Source organism: Copidosoma floridanum, unplaced genomic scaffold, assembly GCF_036245765.1.
Source record: "Copidosoma floridanum isolate Cflo_tuat_1 unplaced genomic scaffold, Cflo_Japanese_pri ptg000007l, whole genome shotgun sequence".
In the NCBI taxonomy this organism is placed as follows: domain Eukaryota; kingdom Metazoa; phylum Arthropoda; class Insecta; order Hymenoptera; family Encyrtidae; genus Copidosoma; species Copidosoma floridanum.
In genome coordinates, this window is record NW_028321884.1 from 4214291 (window position 1) to 4231158 (window position 16868).

Below are 16868 nucleotides of genomic sequence, written 5' to 3' on the forward strand. Positions count from 1 at the left end.
ATTTAAAATCATCCGTTAATACGATTGTCAAACATTTTATAAAACTAAATTTTCATTTATTTGTACGAACCAGATTACATGGTTGTCGCTGTTTCTCTGTCATCACGTGATCTTCACTGGCTTCACTGGCTTTCGGCGCTGCTTCACATGTTTTTCGATGTTGTTGTTACCTAATATCGCGGGGTACAATATGCTGTGGAGTCCTTCCGGATTTTCATTCGCTATCTTGCGTATTTTTACGTGCTTTGTTGTAGAAATTTTCGCATCCAATACCCACTCGTCTGGTTCTCTGTCAAATAAAAAAAAACAAAAAACAAAAAAAATAGATTAAGAGAACAGAAATAAATAGAACTTTATGTAAATTTCGAACAAATAGAGATGAATCTAAAAAAATGTTCTCGACTTGTATACCACGAAGAATAATAAAAAAAACTGACTGTATCTTCATTGAACGAAAAATTATTAAGAAAATAAGGTAATCCCTTCCCACAGTCCCTTTTAATTGCCCCTAAATAGAGACTGAAAATATTACAGAGACACAGGTTGCCAAGTATAAAAGGGTGTTAACTGAACTGACTCTAGGCTAGGCAAATGAATACAAAAAAAAGGTTAAAAACCGTTAGAAAATGATATTGTGCGAAAACTTACATATTTCTTGGATACCATCGCAGCAGCATTTCGACCGTACCATCTGTTAATGTTCTTTTTCCAACCACCTAAAAACGATTGAAATAATAAAAAAATGTGTCAATTGACAAATAAATTAATTATGTAACTTACTTGACTAGTTAAGGTCATTGAATCTCCTGGTGTCGTATCCAAAAAACCTTGCGTCCTTGTCATTTCAATGTTTTCCAGCTTTTGATTCAACTTTTGCATTGTTCCCGAATCGAAGTAGTCGACATTTCGTGCTGCAAGTCAAAACGTTGTTTAAAAAAAACAGTTGGATTAACTTAAATCGTCAAGTATCCTAACATTATTGCTTATTTCAATACGTACCGGAGTACGGCTGTTTTCTATATCTCAACTTCTTTCCGTTCCTCTTGATTAGTTTGCCGCTGGTTTCCGAGCTCTTCCTCGACGTTGACTCTTTATTGCTTTCGGTTTGATTCAAGTGACTATTCACGTGCCTTTCGAGCGCAGTCTGCAAAGATACAAAAATTTTCAGTAAAAGCAAACGGACACTTCCCAGCGAATGTTCTAAACGGATCTATCGTTGTAAGTATAAACAAGGAATGAAAATAAGCTAATGTAAATTTTATCGATTGAGAGACATGTGTGAATTATCTTAGAGATCCTGAGTTCATATTTACATTTTTTCTTTCACTTAATTGTACTGTAGAACTTGTACACCCACATTTCGTACCACGAGGCATGATACAGAAAATTTTTCAATCTTGAATTTATTTTTATTCGTCCAGATAGAAGCCGATTACACTTCGTCAACAAATGTAATTTTATGATTCACTGGAAAGTGCCCGACGATACACTGAGAGACACCATTTCGGTGCGTTTGAAATGTTGATTGGATTCGAAAAAATAATGCATGTGCCATTTATTGGATACAATCCATGTCGACAATAGAATTTTTAAAATTGATCACCAATCAAAGTCAAATATGATAAAAATCTGCAGATGCAGAATAACGTAGAAAAATAACTTGTCGAAATCGAAGAAAATCATAGACCGAGAAATTAATACTGTGGAAACGTGATGAGTTACTGTGTTTACGACCAATAGCCTTTCCCTACTGTCGTATCTTCTTTGTTGACAACATATACGTTACCCCATGATCAGGAGAACGAGAATGTATGAGTTTTAGGAAAGCAGTTCTAACACGCAAGATTGATAATATCCAAACAGGCATAGTCCATTGCTCGTTGACGTTCGTGAATAAGGTAGTTAGTGTTTACATTTGATACATTACATATACATATTTTTGAAAGTATTTTTTTTTTTTTTTTTCCATTGTATTTCAAAAAGCGAATTCATCTTTTTATGAAAAACAATTAACGCACCTCTACTTGTACAGTGTAAAGTGCATTTTAATCGAAAAATTAAATATTTTATTATACGTGAATAATCTCATTTATCTGATTTTATTATCAAACGTTTGTAGGAAACCAAAATTAAGAACATTAAAAAAAAATGATAAATTGAAATTGTTATATAGTGAAAAATGACAAACTCCAATCATTATGCAACAAAAAAATTTAAGTTAAAAATTAATATTAATTCATTCAACCTCTTTTGAAAATATTTACGAGGTCCAGTTGATCTTGACATGATTTTAGGAAAAATTAATAAAACAGCAAAACATCATTGAAATAGAGCCGAGAACGTTTTTGCCCCCAGATAAATAGATATACTAATTAGTAGGATTTAAGTTGGGTGGATAATTCAAAGGTGAAACAATACTAATGGATCAGTCGTGTGACCCAAAATATACATCGCATTCTTCAATCTCCGCAACTTCTCGCAACCGTACGCACATTTAAATAAATCGTTAACCCCGACAATCGTCAAAGTAAAATACAAATTTAACGTGTGGAACTTCAGTGGCGAGGCCAAAAGCTACAGAGATCAAACGAAGCGGAGCTTTCGCCAAAACCCACCAGCAAGTCCTCCGACGTGCCTTACTCCAACAACAAAAAAAAAAAAAAAAAAAAAAAAAAAAAAAAATGACGCATTACCTGGGAGCTAAATCGAAACCCGCAGCTGTCGAAGATGCACGGGTGAGGTTTGTTGCCGCCGTGAGACAGCACGTGGCGTTCGAGCCATCGCCTCGAGCACGAAGTCTTCCCTTGGACCTTGCATCCTTGCCAATGGCAAACGAAGTTATCGTGACTCGTTTGCGTGTTTATATGCGCCGTCTGACCAACAACATTCATTTATAATTAGTCAAGCATTGACCATTGGATTAACAAACAGAGCTTACCTGTAAATGTTCGAGGAGGGCGCCGCAGGTGTCCAAGTTGGTTTCGCACTTCTCCCAACGGCAGAATCCGGTGTCGGTGCTCTGGCTCCTCTTCTTGCCGGGCTCCTTCACGGGGAACCTTATCGTCTTGGGGGTCGACAGTATCGGCGAGACGAACGCCGACTTCGACTCGGCGCTGTCCCTCGACGTCTCCTCGTCCTCGTCCTTGGCCGAATCGCTCGGTGTCGCCGGCGAGCCACGCAAACTGAACAGCGAGTCCATTTCCTCGCCTCTGCCGCTCGACGTCACGTTGTTGTTCTCGTTCACGTGGACTGGCTTCGGGGAATGCAACGTCGCCTACACAATCACGGACGAAAGCACCGAACCATTAGTTAACAGATATAAAATAAACATCAAGTTGGCGGTGACAATACGATCCTACCAGTAGTACTTTGAACCCTGTGGATTGATCGCCGTCCAAACTCGTGGGGGAGTCGGGACCACTGGGTAGTGGCGAATCGCTGGGACTCGCTTCGGAAGTGAGCCTCAGATTGGAGATCTTGCAAGATGGCAGGGTCGAGAGCATTTCGCTCGGTAATGGCAGTAGGGGCAGTCCCGGGTTTTTCATCGTCGTCGTCGTTTTACAATTACTCTTGTCCTGATGAACCACTGCTGTTGCTGCTACTACTGTGGACTTTTTGTCCAGTTTGCCAATCGTCCTGGGCTGCGATTTGTTGTGCTTGAAGGAGTGGGTCTCCCAATCGGCAGTGGCCGTGCGGTTGCCGTTGCCCAAGTAGTACTTGGCGAGGCCCATCTTACCGTTGCGCTGTACGGTCGCTGGTCTACGGAACTCCGAGGTCTTGGCCACCATGACCGTAGCCTCGGTCAATTGATGTTTCTTCGCCTGAAAAGTGTTTTTGGGTGTGATACCCTATGCTCATTAGAGATTCAATGGCAATGAGTAGTAGCGAGGGTGGGGGGCGAACCTTGGATTGCTGGGGCTTGATCTGGGCCTTGAAGTACTCGGTGATCTTGCCCTGACTGTCCTGCTGCTGTTGGGGGATCTTGTTGGTGGGGGTTTGGTGGTGCTGGGGCGTCGGGGTTTTTGTGTGCTGCTGTCCAGTCTGCCTGGGAAGGCAGCCGTGCTCGGGCTCAGCCTTGAGCCTCTTGTAGCCGTTGGAGCAGGGGGCGAGCGCCAACGGTGGGACCCATGGCCACTGGGGCCTCGTGGACGGCTGTTGCTGTGTCGGCGCCAGCTTGCTCGCAAGGTTGGTGCCACCGCTCGGGGCAGCGGTGGTCTCGCCGGGGCGCGTCGAGCTCTCGTCCCGGGTGGGGCTGCTGCGCGAGCCGGTGCCCAGGTCGCCGAGACCCTCGTCGCTGCTCACGCTGGTGCACGGCGAGCCCGGCTCGGTTATGTCGCTGCCCGAGCTGCTCGCGCTCAAGCTGACCCCGCTGCTGCTGTCGCTGCACGACACCGCCACGCCGCTGTGATTTCAAACAAGCATTGCAAGGCTCGCATTAGCATCTCGCACTTACATGGTGTACCAAGTGTGCTCGCGAGGGTGACATTTCATAGTTTTTTTTACACGATGCACATTTTGTGTCTTTTGTCGATATGTCGGAGGTTTTAAAACAACCAAACCAATCATGCCGGATCGCGCGTTAATTTTTTCATTTCGAAATTACTGTGGTCAATGACACGCCGATTTGGTTGTTTAAAAACTACGTGTGGAAATTCGAACGTATAGCACACTTGACTTTGCAATTGTGTTTACTCTATAAGGTATATATTGCGGGGGGCAAAGGGATTAAACGTGCACTCCTCGGTTGTGTTAATGATTTTTTAATTACTGCCAGTTGGACGTGAATTTGGTCTCGACTGATTTTTGGAATATCACGTTTTTTCGTACAGTACCGTAATTAAGATGTAATTATTGCAATGACGTGATGCCATCGGACATGTACATGAAAGTATATCGGGGTTTTGGGCAAATAAGACGCGAAAATTAGATGGCAAGTAGAAGGTCGTCGTCGCGAATTGGTAATTTCTGGCCCTGTAATTAGGTTTTCAGCGGCGGTCATGCCATTACTAGCTAAACATGCAATTTCCCGCTTCAACTTGGTTCCCGTGCATTTGGCCTCTCGAGGCATCCCGGGGGTGTTATGAAATTGGACGAGCTGCTGCGCGCAACTGCTACATACAGTTGTTTTTTTTTCTCTCCCTTTTTCTCCAAGTCGTTACGAAGGGAGTGTAAAAAGTTTCAATTTGGCATGAAATAAAAAATAAAAAAAATACAGCTCCGTGTTTTAAAGCCAGTATATTACGGTCAAAGTGAGATTGCGATAAAACCGTCGTGGAAAAATGATTGATCGCAATCTTTTTTAGTCAATCTCCGGTAGAAGGACTAAGGGGATGGAAAAGAGGGAAAAAATTCATTTCATTCTTCCGAGAAGAGAGTCGATAACTTTTACGGCTACAACTTTTCCCATATCGAAAGTACCTTCCAACAGCCATTCGCTCCTTATCTGCATCCACCCTAACTCTATTCCGAATCTCACGAGTGTCAAAGAAAAAAAAAAAATCTCCCTCCCAATGGAGTGATACAGTGAAACATCCTTTTTAGTCCTACAGTCAATGCAGTTGTATTAACGCAATCGTACAGATATAAATCAATGATTTACCCAAGTATACACGACAAAGTTATTTTACTGGTGTAATTTGTGTCAAAAAGTTTGAAGTATCGCATTCCTACCAAGTACACTAAGCTCGAAAGATAAAAAAAATAAAAAAATTACAAGATGAACACTACGTAACTATTAACGAAACCCGTACGTACAAAAATGTTTCGAATTAATCAAAGTAAAGCCCAAAACTTGTTAAACTTTTGACACAAGCTGTGCAGCCTAAAGAGGAACCTAAAATGAATACCAAAGCCGCATAAAATTCCACGCGCGCGTAGTCAAAGTAACCCCGAGGCCCAAGTAAAGTTGAAAGATTCTCAATTTCAGCGAAAGACACACACACACACCAGGGAATGGCCATGCAGCCGAGTTGGCTGCGTTGCAAGGCCGGCGAACCCGATAGGTGGCTCCGTCACGCGCTCGTGCACCAAAGCAACGTTCCGATGCACCGCACCACCTCCACCTTTTACTCGTATGTACATGTTTATATATATACACATACACACCACCACATACCGGTAACTAGCCTCTCACAGGCAAACGGACACGGTTTAACATCGGAACGTTCTCCTCCTCGACTCTGCTTTGAACTTTCCCTCTCTGGTGCACAATATCTATCCAGCTCTTGGGCGCCAAGGTGCCTTTTTCATGCCTCTATTTCTCGCGCGGCAACCACACAACCATTAAATCCTTGAACCAGTAGTTGGATGCACTTTTTTTCATCCCCTCGCTACGGGCATTAGGATGAGCGAAACGAAAAAGCACCATCCTTTCTTTTTTCCCCAAACTTTTGATCACATTGTTTTTTTCTTCCACAAAGTACTAAATATTGCGTAGGTTGGTACACACACAAAAACACATGACTGACCGCTCGCGCTTCCTAATCTCCGGGACAAATCCTTCCGCTCCTTCTCCCCCGGCAGAAATCTCGGTAATCCCCTTTACATTATTAACGCTTATCCCCCTTTACGTTCCTGTTTTTTCTTTTTTTTTTTTTTTTTTCTGACGCACGCTCGGGTTTCTTCGCGACGCATAATGTATTATACAGCAGCCCCTCCCTTTTTTTCTCTCTCTCTCTCCACTCCCGACGACCAAGAGAGGGTTCTCTACTTGCACCCTCCCGTCCTCGATTCCTTTGCCATTTAAGCTCGTCTCTCCTTTGTTGGCCACCTATGTCTTGTATATATATGCAACATTGGCTCCTCTCCTTCAGACGCCAATCGTTATACGCCAACATCTGTCATTTGTGATCGTCGTATTGGCTTTTCCCGTAAACACGAAACGTTTGATTTCCCCTTCTTAGTCCACGACTCTCTGGTGCCGCGCCAAAGTGATCGCCAACGCGCGTATAAAACCTTGGAAAAGGGGCTGGAGTCCGGGAAAATTTCTACGGCCAACTTGTACTGGTATAATGCACGTAATATACGCAGAAGCAAAGCCGCGAACGAGCACACGCGCCGAGGCTATTAATACCCACAGTGTATATATACGCCAGCAAAGCGGTGTCCACTTCAAATTCTCTAATGCGCGTCATCTACAAGGAAGTGCAAGCGCCCCCGTATAATATATACATGTCGTAGCGTGTAGGTGCCTAAATACCTCGCAGCTGGGTTGTGTTTCCCGGTGGAAAGACCGAGTGCGGATGAGGCATGGCTATTTGTTAAAATGGTACGGTCTCCTACTCGGCTCTTCATTTTTTTATTTCTTCGCGGCGATGCACCGATGGATCACTTTGGGATTCCTCGGATGTATATAGCTCATTACTGCAGAGCACGGGTGTTGACGTTCGCAAGAGGTGACTCGAGAAAAATCTTGGCTCGTTTGTCGACTCGTCGGTGCTCTTGTTGTAGCTATTAAGATCACCGCCGTGGCTCTCGGGAAGTGCTGTCGACGCTAATTCGAACGCACGGGAGATGCGCGGGATTCATCATCAGATTGTCACATTTTTTTTAATTTAAAACTAATTTTTTCAGCAAAAGACCTCGTCATGCTTCCTAACTGATGGTTTTATTTCTACATCATAGACACGGGGGTCAATTCGATATTTTGCACTTTGACAGCTGGCATCGCCAAGTTGAGTGATCTCCTCATACATTTTTTAAGCAAATCCCAAGGTAAAAAAAAAGAAAATATTAAGCTTGAAGTTGAAAACTCGAGTATAAGTAGGTGTACTTGCAAAAAGGGAAAAATAACTGCGGATGCGGTGTAGAGGCGGACCGACGATCGAATCAAAAGTTTGTGCGCGCAGGAAGGAAGAGCCAATTTCGAGCTCGTGCACACGAAGAGAAGGAAACAAAGTTCATTAAGGATCGCTGTTGTGGCTTCTGCTCTTCAGTCTTCTCTTATTCGCATGTATATTATATATGTGTATAGGTACGAGAAACACACGCGCAAGCTATAGGTGAAATCGCAGCATGAAAGGAAGGTTCGTGTGTTGTCTTCTTTCCAGAGAAGGAAGAAGAGAGAGATACGTACGATATAAAAAAAAGAAAGAAGAATGAGGTCAACGAGACAGATGTTTTTTGAGCCGAGTTTAATAACTGTTGCGCATTTCCTGTGATCGAGACAAAAGCCGTGGATTGTCGACAACAAAGACTCCGTACGCGTACTCCTTACTCGCCGGGCTCTCTTTGAAACTACTTACCATCGAAGAGCAAACAAGAGGTAGACGATACATCCAACCGCTGTATCAATTAGTCTCCCAAGAGAGAAAGAGGCACGAAAAAAGAAGAAGAGGAAAAGGTGAACGCTCGGCGAAAGAAAAACAAAAACTCCGACGGCACCCACTATACACGCATGAAGTGGTGTATGCAATACACAGTACACGCGACAACCACCGCGAGCATCGAACGTGTGTAACTGACCTACAGTCGTCGGTGTCTCTTATCTCGACATGCTCGTGTCGCCAGAGAATCGATCGACTCATCCAGACACCCCTTGTGCACGTCGACCGCGTAATTGTTTCAGTATACTGTTGCGTTTCAATTACGACGGGCAGATTGTTGAGAAGAAAAAAAAAAAAAAAAAAAAATAGGTTTTAGAGATGAATCATCGAGTGATTGAAGAAATAGAAGAAAATCAATAAAACACGGGAGCCAACGGTGGTAGGTAGTCGAGCGGAATGACGATCACTTGACAAGCGTCCCCAACGATCCCGAAACACACACGCACTACACACGTGGAATCCAAATGCGCATCGGAGCGTCGCGGAGGAACGATTGTTTTCTCATCTGTTAACGGACCAGCGAGCAGAGCCAACAGCGGGTATATATACACACCGGCCGATAGAGTCACAGCCAGCTCGGAAGATTGGACAGAGATTGACGAGGGCCACCGTAAACACACACACACACACGTATATTATAGACTCCGCGAGAAACGACCGAGTCAGTGTAGGGCGGGAGGGAGGGAAAAAAAGGGGGTAGCCTCTGCAGTAGTCCCTATCGTATCCAGAGGGAAATTCCAACGAGCTCTCCCTCCCCTGAGATGGTCCGCTGGAAATGATCCTAAAGTCCTTCCTTCGAGGAGGCACAGCCTCCTCCTCCTCCTCGGACTTATCATATGATATACGTCCTCTTTGCTATACGTATACGAGATTAAGGCATTCCTCGTGAAATTTAATGCGTTTTGGATCCTTTTCCTTCCCATTCCAAGCGATCGTCGAGGGTATGATCTCAAAAGAGAAAAATGGAGGTGGTACGTGGACCCTCTCGCGAGATATACACAATGCGAGCGAAGCGGTTCAGGGCGGGGCATCGGTGAAAATATAAAATCGGATGTTGAAAATCGCGTGGCAAATCATTCGAGGATCGTAAAAACGGCCGCTGCACGTTGTACAGGTATACCACCTTAAGCGGCTTGTATGTTGCCGCGTGGAGAACTTCCTCCCTTCCAAGCGCCTCGGACCCGTTCAACGGAGCCTTGATTAGGGTCTAATTAGGGGGGGATCCGGTTATTCTCGTTTTGCCAAAGTTTTTTTTTTTTTTTTTTTACTGTTAGCACTGCACCGATACAAAAGTAGCGATGGCAGTACACTGTACATAGCGACGATGTCCTTAATGAGCTCGCGTATCCCCGTTTCTTTGTCTACATTTACGTGGAGCATTACAAGTATTTCGCGTGATGTTTGAACGATATTGTACATTGTGTCGTCGTCGTGGTTTTATTTGCTATAAAATCCACTTTAAAAAGGAAAGTAGTCTCAATTGTCCAGCTTTCGAGAGAAATGGCCACTCTTTTACTTTGGCGAACGATCGAGTCGTCCCTCGTTCCTCGGGTGTGTACCTATTACGTAGATGATATATATAGGTGGTACTCATATCGCTCCCTTCTTCTGTCCACTCTGCCCTCGCTCCCTTTCTCCGTTCGTTCATTATTTCCTGTTTGACCAATAGCGTATATAACGTATACGGGACCCTTTTTTCCGTACATACGTCCTCGTTTTCACGAGCACACCCTCGGCCCTCTCTGTGTGTTGTTGTTTGCTCGAGGCAGCGAGGCACTCGCTGTTAATACACCGGATGCGAGAGCAAATCTTATATACCTCCCTGTATCTATCACCGGTAGCATGTACACCTTTGTGCCTTTTTATCCCGGCATATTTTCCTACTTGATTCTCGTTGGCAACCTCATTGGTGTTGGTGCGTCTCCACCCCCCACATTACTATATATAAAAGAGCCGACTATAAAATTGTATTGTCTCTCCAGCGATGACCAAACTCAGTACATCTGGTGGACTGGGATTTGTTTCATCGATCAGCATCCAACGAAAACACCAGCATCACACTCATCGAAGCCATTACGACAGATGTATTTCTCAGTCGCAATCTCCGCAAAATAACACCTGTTTACTCTCCCCTTATCGCGAGTAAACACATGTAGCAGGACAACCCGGACCGCGTGATCATATGGATCTTCACGTACACGTATAAATCAAAAATATAAAGAAGCCAAAAGGAGGACTCGGGATGGTATATACATGTAGGCGTATAGGTAATACACCGGAGCTTGCAGGGCGCGAGAGTAAATAAAATGGTGCTCAAGCGACGGAGAAGAAGGAGGAGAATCGAGGGTCCTGCCAATCAGTCATATACGGTATACTTCTCGAAGAGGGAAGTTGTGCAGGCTCCCTTCGTCTTTCTTTCTTTCCTTCCTTTTTTCCCCTTTATAGCTTATTTCGAGACTATACAGTCGTCCCCCAGCGGAGGCGAGGAAGCGCTAGGTAGGCATCACCATCCCCTCGGGGGTCACCGCTGCGCGTAGGATCGGATTAGACTTTGTCGCGGAGGAGAAAAATGAACGTGCAGGCTCTCACTCTCTATACTGTATTTTTCTTTCCTCCGTATATATAATGGGAGTCAGGCTATATATATATATAGAAAAGGAGGCCTTTTCACGCGTCGTTTCATTTTAGCCCCGGACAGATGCGACGGCTCGTTTTGAATTACGAGGTGAGCCCACGTTTTTTTCCCGAAATGTTTCAACCTCGAGTTGATAAAACTATATACTTTGTTGGAGCTTTGATCCTGCGGCTCGATTAAAAAACATCCAAATGATTAACAGCCCACCCCCCTTCCATGTAAACTAATGTGGGCTCACTAAATTTCGGCCACATCGCCTATTACCGAAAACTCGGCGAGCTATATCTTTATCCCCCGACATGTTTATTCGTTTTCCCTTCCCGTGCACACACACGCTCAAAGGGCAGTTATGTCATACCCCACGCACGCACACGTGTACAGAGTCCATCTGGGCGCAACCCCTCGAGAGATTTTACGTTCGTCTACTCCTCGAGCGTGAGGGGCAGCAGTAGCTATGTATACACGTATACACAATAGTGGCCTCTCCCGTAACAACCCCACGCACGATTTCATTGACATTGTATACGAGCGCCGTGTAGTTAGGGGTAGTGTATATGTGCGCATATAATATAATACATGACGGTCGCGGTGTGGCGAGGGTATACGTAGGAGAATCAAGAAGGTCGAGAGAGAGAGAGAGAGAGAGTTTCCTTGCGGTAACGAGCGATGTTAAGAGACTCGGCGACACCGAAGCCGACGAGGAGGGATACAGGAAGAAGAAGAAGAAGGGGATCGGACGTACCTATATAAGTTCCTGCGGCTCGAGCAGGTGGAAAAGGCACCGTTGCGCAAGTGGTGAGGTGGGACATTATTGGAGATTACATTGGTTTCGATTGACGCGCTTAAAGTTATGCACGTTATAATTATATACCCACCGGGGGTACGTTTCATTGAGATTAGGATGCTTCATGTAATATAATAGTACACACACTCAAGCGTTTCGGATGCGGGTAAATGATGCGCATAGATAATGTATTACGTGTACGAAATTTTGTCCATGGCAGAAGTAAAAAATCAAAGGGCATACGTTACTGTTTTTGCGTATAAATGTTAAAAACATTTTTTGTTTTGTTTTTTCTTTCTTTCTTTTATGATCGGAAGTGTCTATGTGGTCGATTGTTTTCGAAGAGACAAAGCTTACCTGAAACAGAAAGAGAAACAGCATGTTAATTTTAATGCATACACATTCATTTCACATAAAGTAGAAAATAATCATCATAAAATTGCATAAAATTAAATGAAAAGTCAACAAGAAAAAAAAAAATTGATAAAATAGAAGTGCAGCCCTCAGCTGGTGGATTCCACGAATCCTGCAAAACGTCACTGCTCTTAATTTACGTGCAATGCTGGCGATGCCCAAAGTTACAATCGGAGTAAAATACTCGCCCTGTGGATGGCTAAAAAATTGCACGAGTCCCTCGCGAAACAACATCCGCGCACAGAAAGAGGAAGAGCAGCGTAGACGCGTTTACGTAACGCGTAAATGGTTGGCGCGCTGTCCTAAACATAGGGACTCGGCCGTCTGTGCGTTTAGATTCTCTCGGCCTATTTATAAGCTTCGCCGACAGAAAGAGAATGTGGAGGAAAAGGGAGGAGGGCGTCCTAAAGTAAACGTCAAAATGGCCCCGGCTCTCTTACGTCTCTCTCTCTCTCCTTCTCTCTTTTTCGGAATGGCGTAATGGCGCGTAGACACGATGTCGTCGTCGTATATATAGTTGGGAGGACTTCCTTGTACGCTAGAATTAATTAAACGTAATGAGCGAGGCTTACGGGAGTAGGTTTCTTAGGCTGCAGGGTCCCTTTTCTGTGTTAAACTACTGTGACGCGCTTTAAGGGAATCGTTACGCAAACGGGTCGTTTATAGTTATATCGCTTTGAAATGCCCTGAGAAAACAGATAGGACGCTTTGAATATCAATTCATGCCCTCGATTGGGCTTTCTTTTTCAGGTATTTGTTTGGTTAAACGCTCGATGGGTTACACCGCAGAGCCCTTTTTTATTTACATGTTTATCAACTTTTTCCATTGTGATTGACACACTGGTAAGTATTTAATTATATAACTCACCAAATTTTTACATACCGTGATCTTTGACACAGCAGCTTAGGGTGGGTAATTAAAAACTGCTTAATGTCCAAACTTGGGCCCAATGACTTTATCAATTTTTAAACTTAGAAAACAATATTTTTTCATTAGGTTACATCCATTCTTTTTGTTGAAATAGTTTTTGTAATCAACGTGTTGTAAGTATTGTAGTTTAAAAAATAATTTTTTAGCACATAAATAATGCATTACACTTTTAGCAAAAAATTGGTAAAGTATCCGTGCCCAAGTCAATACCGAAAGAAAAATTCAAAGTCTGTGTTCAGTTAAATTTATATTAAGGTATAAAACAAGAAATCCAATTATTGCCGCAGTAATTAATTTAATTATTAAGTAACTCATCTGTATGTAGAGTTGAAAAATTAAAATTTTCGGTACAACGGAAAACGAAAAAAAAAAAATATATCCCATCGTGAAGCTAAAATACATGCACGATAGAAAAACTCGACGAAACAACGACCACTCGTCCTGTACTCAAAAATTGAACTGTCACTAGCAGACGCGATCGCGATTTGTCATTCGACGTCCCTCATGCAAACTCCCATATGGCCCTTTCTATTCCGTAAAATCACGAAATTGCCAGGAAAAACCTCGTGGGAGCAGAACGTATACGCAATTTTCGATTCCTCGTCCGTGGACAGGACGCGACAAATTGATTTTGATCGACGCCACACGTCCACTACTTGTATCACAATTTATCGGCTTTCTGCGAGTTATGCAAAAAAACAGTGTAGATTGAAAATATTCGCGTCAAACCCTAAAAAAAAAAAATACACGTACGGGCACTTTGGTCTCGTCTCGAAAAAACTCGACACAACCGGCCCACGAGTCCCCTTCCTGAAAGCCTAACCTTGTCGAAAACGCCGTTGAGAACGAGTTTGCCAGAAAAACGGGTATACCATCCCTCCCTCTTTAGGTAGCGACACGCTCGCCCCCTCCTTTGCCATTTCTCTCATTGTTACATTCATATATACCTACTCTCCGTAAGTGTCGCTTACATTTTGCGCGTTTAAACTGACGTGCGAGAGGTGACTTACTTGTGGGAAAATAAGGTGGATCGAATTTCCAACAGCTACGCGGTTTTGCTCTTTGATCGGTGAATAATTTTTCCCATTGCAAATTGGCTGAAGCCAAGTACCTCCATACCACTCGACCACGCGATTCACATTACAATACACGAGACATGGCACGCGAGAGAGAGAGAGACCGGTATTTCACCGAAAAATGTTACCACGCGCATATTTTTCTGCCTCCCCATCTCGTCGAGGTTGTTGTCACCGCGTGGCGTCTAAATGTATATATAAATACACACACAGAAGCGCCAGCGGAATTTATTGATTAAACGGGAATCGTAAAAGCCACGGGAGCCTCTCCCTTTCCCCGCTGCCGAGACTCCGCGCAAAGGGTCTCCCCGCCTCTCTTTGACGGTATACTTGTGCCCTGACGAAAAATCCGATCGTCCGTGGCCGCACCAATGCAATGGACGCGTGTCGCACGCGAGCGATAACCGTATAAATCTAGCTTATGATCGAGTAACCCATGCACGTGTTTTTACTGCAAAATTCGATTGGCAAAGGATTTGACGTTCGCTTTGACCGGTGCTCTGCATGACTTTGTTACAGCCCCTAACGAATTCAAACTTGTCCCTCCGTACCAGTTTTGCAATTGAATTACCTTTTTTTTTTCAATCACGGATAATTGAACTTGGTTTATGCACAAATAACCCTTTATGTAGTAAATAAAAGCTTACAACGAAACAAAAAGGCCGTTAAACCACGTACTTGGTACGTAGAATAATTTCTTTAGATTAACGCTCGGCCACCCGAAACTCTAATCAGCCCAAATAAATTTAAAAAACGATTCGCTACATCGGAAGGAGACTTTCGTAAAGTATCAAAAACGCCATCGCGCTTAATCGCGTGAATTATCGTGAGGATTTTCTACTGCATGCACATGCGAGGTGGATCGATGTACCTTCCCCCGCCTCAAGTCGTTTTCGGGAATCGCCGTGTATATACAGTGTCCGTTCATATGCTAACGCGCGTGCCGGGGTGTAAAAAATGAAAAGACAAAAAGAGAAGGGGAGAGAGAGAGAAATTTCGACGTCGAGCTTTTGAATACAAATGAGGAAGCGCGAGTAGGAGGGGGGGGGGTAGGTAACGGCGCTCCCAAAGTTTTTAAACCCGGCCAACTTCCAAATCGTCTTCTCTTCTTTCTTTTCTTACAACCTCTCTCTCTCTCGTCTTCGCGTACAAAAGAATATTCTCATCGCATTTAATTACGACTAATTGTCTTTTCGTAAGCTTTTCATCTCTCGGGGAAAAAAAGGTCTCTCATCCAATGTGCTACGAATAGAGGAAGTAAAACACTCACCACTCGAGTTCGCATAAACTACGTCGCGGATGAGTATATATATATATAAGGTTGCGATGGCGTTGCACCGCGTGGCTCGTATATAAAAGTTTCATCGGGCAAATACGACCTTATACCCCCTATCCCCGCAACAGTGCTGTATACTCCAGAGGCACGCGATGTGCACACCCTTTCGCGCCCCTACTCCTTTCGAATATATACATACAATATATTCTCTGGCTTATGTTAATGGGGCTTTTGTGCGATATATTTATTACACGAGAGAGAGGGTCGGGGATCAAGTGTTTCGGACCCTCCGAAGCGGAAAAATTCCGTCCGTCGATATTGTAATTTCAAGAGCTTTTTAATCACGGAATACCGACGCAGGGAGCAGCTGACGGTCGCCCGAGTGTTGGGCTGATCTTATCGCGTCTGATTTTGGAATCCCGAGAATATATGTATAATATCGTATACGATTGTAAAGGGGAGAAAAGGATGAAAAACATGTACTCGAATGATAAGGAGAGGACATCGATGGCTATATATGTGTGCGTGTTTATCGTTAATTATGGAGACCAAGGAGAAACCCTGTTGCCTCCTCTCTCGGTGGACACGATCGAGCTGTCTCTTTTCTTCCAGGCAGTAGAAGAGTTGCAAGAAAAATCATTCACGTGCTTCCACCTAATTTGTTGGTGCTTCACAGCTAAGGGTATGTATAAATAAGTATCTACAGCGACTCTTAGTTCGATTAGATCTATATACTACCGTGATCCCAAGCCGAGAATAGCCAAGTATAGTCTGCCGCCTTGGTCTTTGCGCTCGGAGGCCAATGACTCAAGGAGCTTCTTCTCTCTGTGCCCACAATAATAGACAGTAGCAGACCGAGGGCTTGAATGGGTGCGAGAGACTCTGTGTGTTGCTCTGCGTGTCTCGTTAGCGTTAATTCACGAATCAGCGCGATTGACCGAGGAAGGAGTAACCACTCGTGAATACAATTACGCGGGAACTTGGCGAAAACTTTATTTATTGGGAAGTCCCTCGATGATCGTAACTGATGCACTTATAGATGAGAGCATTTGATGAATACGTATATATAGATAATGGCGGAAAAGAAAAATCGTTTCAGCCGTACGAGTCACGTATAACTTTAACGTGTGCGGGGCGTCGATAAATAAGCTGACCGTTCGCTCGAAAAGTCGTGTAATGCGGGTATTCGTACAGTTTGTATCACTCGACGACGACGAGTTTTCACATGCTCTCACCCACTATATGGTATATTTCGATGCCCCATGGTTATGCAAGCACGATAAAGCGTAATATTTATGTGTAATTGTGTGTTGTCCCTCGATGGTCACGCTTGTCTTATGTAAGTAACAGCTGAACTTGAGAAAACGCGGTACCTATATACATTTTTTATGTCAAGAGTTACATGAGCTTCGAAGAGTGTAAATCAAA

The 16868-nt window shown here is 43.9% G+C and overlaps 1 protein-coding gene across 1 annotated transcript in view; it reads right to left on the reverse strand.

The window, feature by feature from the left end:
* jing (AE binding protein 2 jing) overlaps positions 1 to 16868 on the reverse strand; it is a 123530-nt gene that overhangs the window by 2821 nt on the left and 103841 nt on the right. Inside the window, exons 3-11 of the mRNA XM_089588860.1 lie at positions 3904 to 4402; positions 3603 to 3821; positions 3368 to 3569; positions 2939 to 3264; positions 2694 to 2873; positions 1000 to 1144; positions 781 to 911; positions 649 to 716; positions 71 to 289 (exon numbers count right to left, since the gene is read on the reverse strand). Of these exons, the coding sequence (XP_089444986.1) occupies positions 103 to 289; positions 649 to 716; positions 781 to 911; positions 1000 to 1144; positions 2694 to 2873; positions 2939 to 3264; positions 3368 to 3569; positions 3603 to 3821; positions 3904 to 4402 (1957 nt within the window). The 3' untranslated portion in view covers positions 71 to 102. The remainder of the gene's footprint in view (positions 1 to 70; positions 290 to 648; positions 717 to 780; positions 912 to 999; positions 1145 to 2693; positions 2874 to 2938; positions 3265 to 3367; positions 3570 to 3602; positions 3822 to 3903; positions 4403 to 16868) is intronic.